The sequence below is a fragment of the Guillardia theta genome, assembly GCF_000315625.1.
Source record: "Guillardia theta CCMP2712 unplaced genomic scaffold GUITHscaffold_33, whole genome shotgun sequence".
Classification (NCBI taxonomy): domain Eukaryota; class Cryptophyceae; order Pyrenomonadales; family Geminigeraceae; genus Guillardia; species Guillardia theta.
The window spans coordinates 104007-105416 of NW_005434641.1; the positions used below are offsets into that span (position 1 = coordinate 104007).

At 54.1% G+C, this 1410-nt stretch overlaps 1 protein-coding gene across 1 annotated transcript in view; it reads right to left on the reverse strand.

Annotated features, from left to right (window-relative positions):
- GUITHDRAFT_163131 (hypothetical protein) overlaps window positions 1–974 on the reverse strand; it is a gene marked incomplete at its 5' end in the record, with an annotated part of 5344 nt that extends 4370 nt beyond the window's left edge. Inside the window, 5 exons of the mRNA XM_005832689.1 lie at window positions 64–159; window positions 309–378; window positions 622–659; window positions 769–837; window positions 924–974. Of these exons, the coding sequence (XP_005832746.1) occupies window positions 64–159; window positions 309–378; window positions 622–659; window positions 769–837; window positions 924–974 (324 nt within the window). The remainder of the gene's footprint in view (window positions 1–63; window positions 160–308; window positions 379–621; window positions 660–768; window positions 838–923) is intronic.
- Between the last annotated feature and the right edge of the window lie 436 nt (window positions 975–1410).

Below are 1410 nucleotides of genomic sequence, written 5' to 3' on the forward strand. Positions count from 1 at the left end.
CCTCATCATCATCATCATCATCATCATCATCATCATCATCATCAATCAATCAATCAATCACACCTGAACACATTGAGAGAAGTAGATCGCCGAGGCCCCACTTCCCCACTCTACAACTTTAGAGTCTTTCCTCAAAGACTGCAGGATGATGTTGGTAAGCTGAGGTAAGGGTCAGCCTGCTGCCTTGCACTACAGAAGAGAGCCGGGAGGGAGCAGAGGAAGGGAGGGGAGGGGAAAGCGAAGGGAAGGGAAGGGATGGAAAAACTGGGATAGGATGGGAAGGGAAGGGATGGGATGGAGGGAAGTACCTGAGGGTCCATCTTTGGACAGATACGATTGTCTATCGCTCGCCCGTCGGCGCACTGGGACGGGCAGAACCTGGACAGCAGCAAGGACGGAAAGCACGGTGAGAGGAGAGAGGAGGAGTGAAGTTCCCTGCACGCTCTCACCCTGATCTCGACGGAGGGGAAGCAAACTTGGACGATGATCTGTATGGGTTCGCATCATCGATATCATCGCCGCAGGCTGTTCAGGATGCCTTTCCCCTTCCTCCTTGTCCTCCTCCTCCTTTTCCTCCCTCCCCCTCTTTCCCCTTCCTCCTCATCCTCCTCGTCCTCCTACCTGCGCGATCTTGACTCCTTATAGCTTTGTAGATCTGACTGTGAACGAAACTTGGTCATAACGGACGTCTTCGCTTCTCCAACTCTCTCCTCCCCTCTCCCTAGCCCTTTCCTCCTCCTCCAGCATCCAGCACTCGTCTCTCCTTACCATCTCATGTTTGGGGTGGATCATCATGAACGCGCTGAAGGAAACCGCGAAGATCAGCGCGAGAATGATCTGCAGGGAAGCGAGGAAGTCAGGAGGAGAGGGCAAGACTGCATGCGCCCATTTCTTCTTAGAAGGAAGGGCTGGGCTCTTCTTACCAGTTGGATCCTCGCGAACCTTGAAAGGCCTGAAGACTTCGCTCTCGCCATGGTGGGATACTCTGTCTTCACGCCTCTGCCTTCATGGATAAATTCCTGTAAAAGATTGCCTGTCACCTCAACAGAGACCTTAAAAATCTCTTTTCACAGCCTTCTCATCCGCGATGCATCTATTATCAAATACCCTGCCTCCCTGCCTGCCTGCCTGCCTGCCTGCCTCCCTCCCTCCCTCCCTCCCTGTCTTAAACCTTCATCTTCCATTCAGCTGTCATTCTTATCAATCCTGATATTCCTCCCCCTCCTCCCTCCCCCTCCCTCCCCCTCCTCCCCCTCCCCCCCCCTCCTCCTTCTCTACTGCCCATCCCCCAGCTGTGCATTCTTGCTCGACGAACATGGATTTTCCGGGTGCGTCATCCCGATGGTCTGAGGGGGGACGAGGCCAACCTACTCATAAAAAGCTCTCCATGGCGGAAATCCTTGCGGTGTG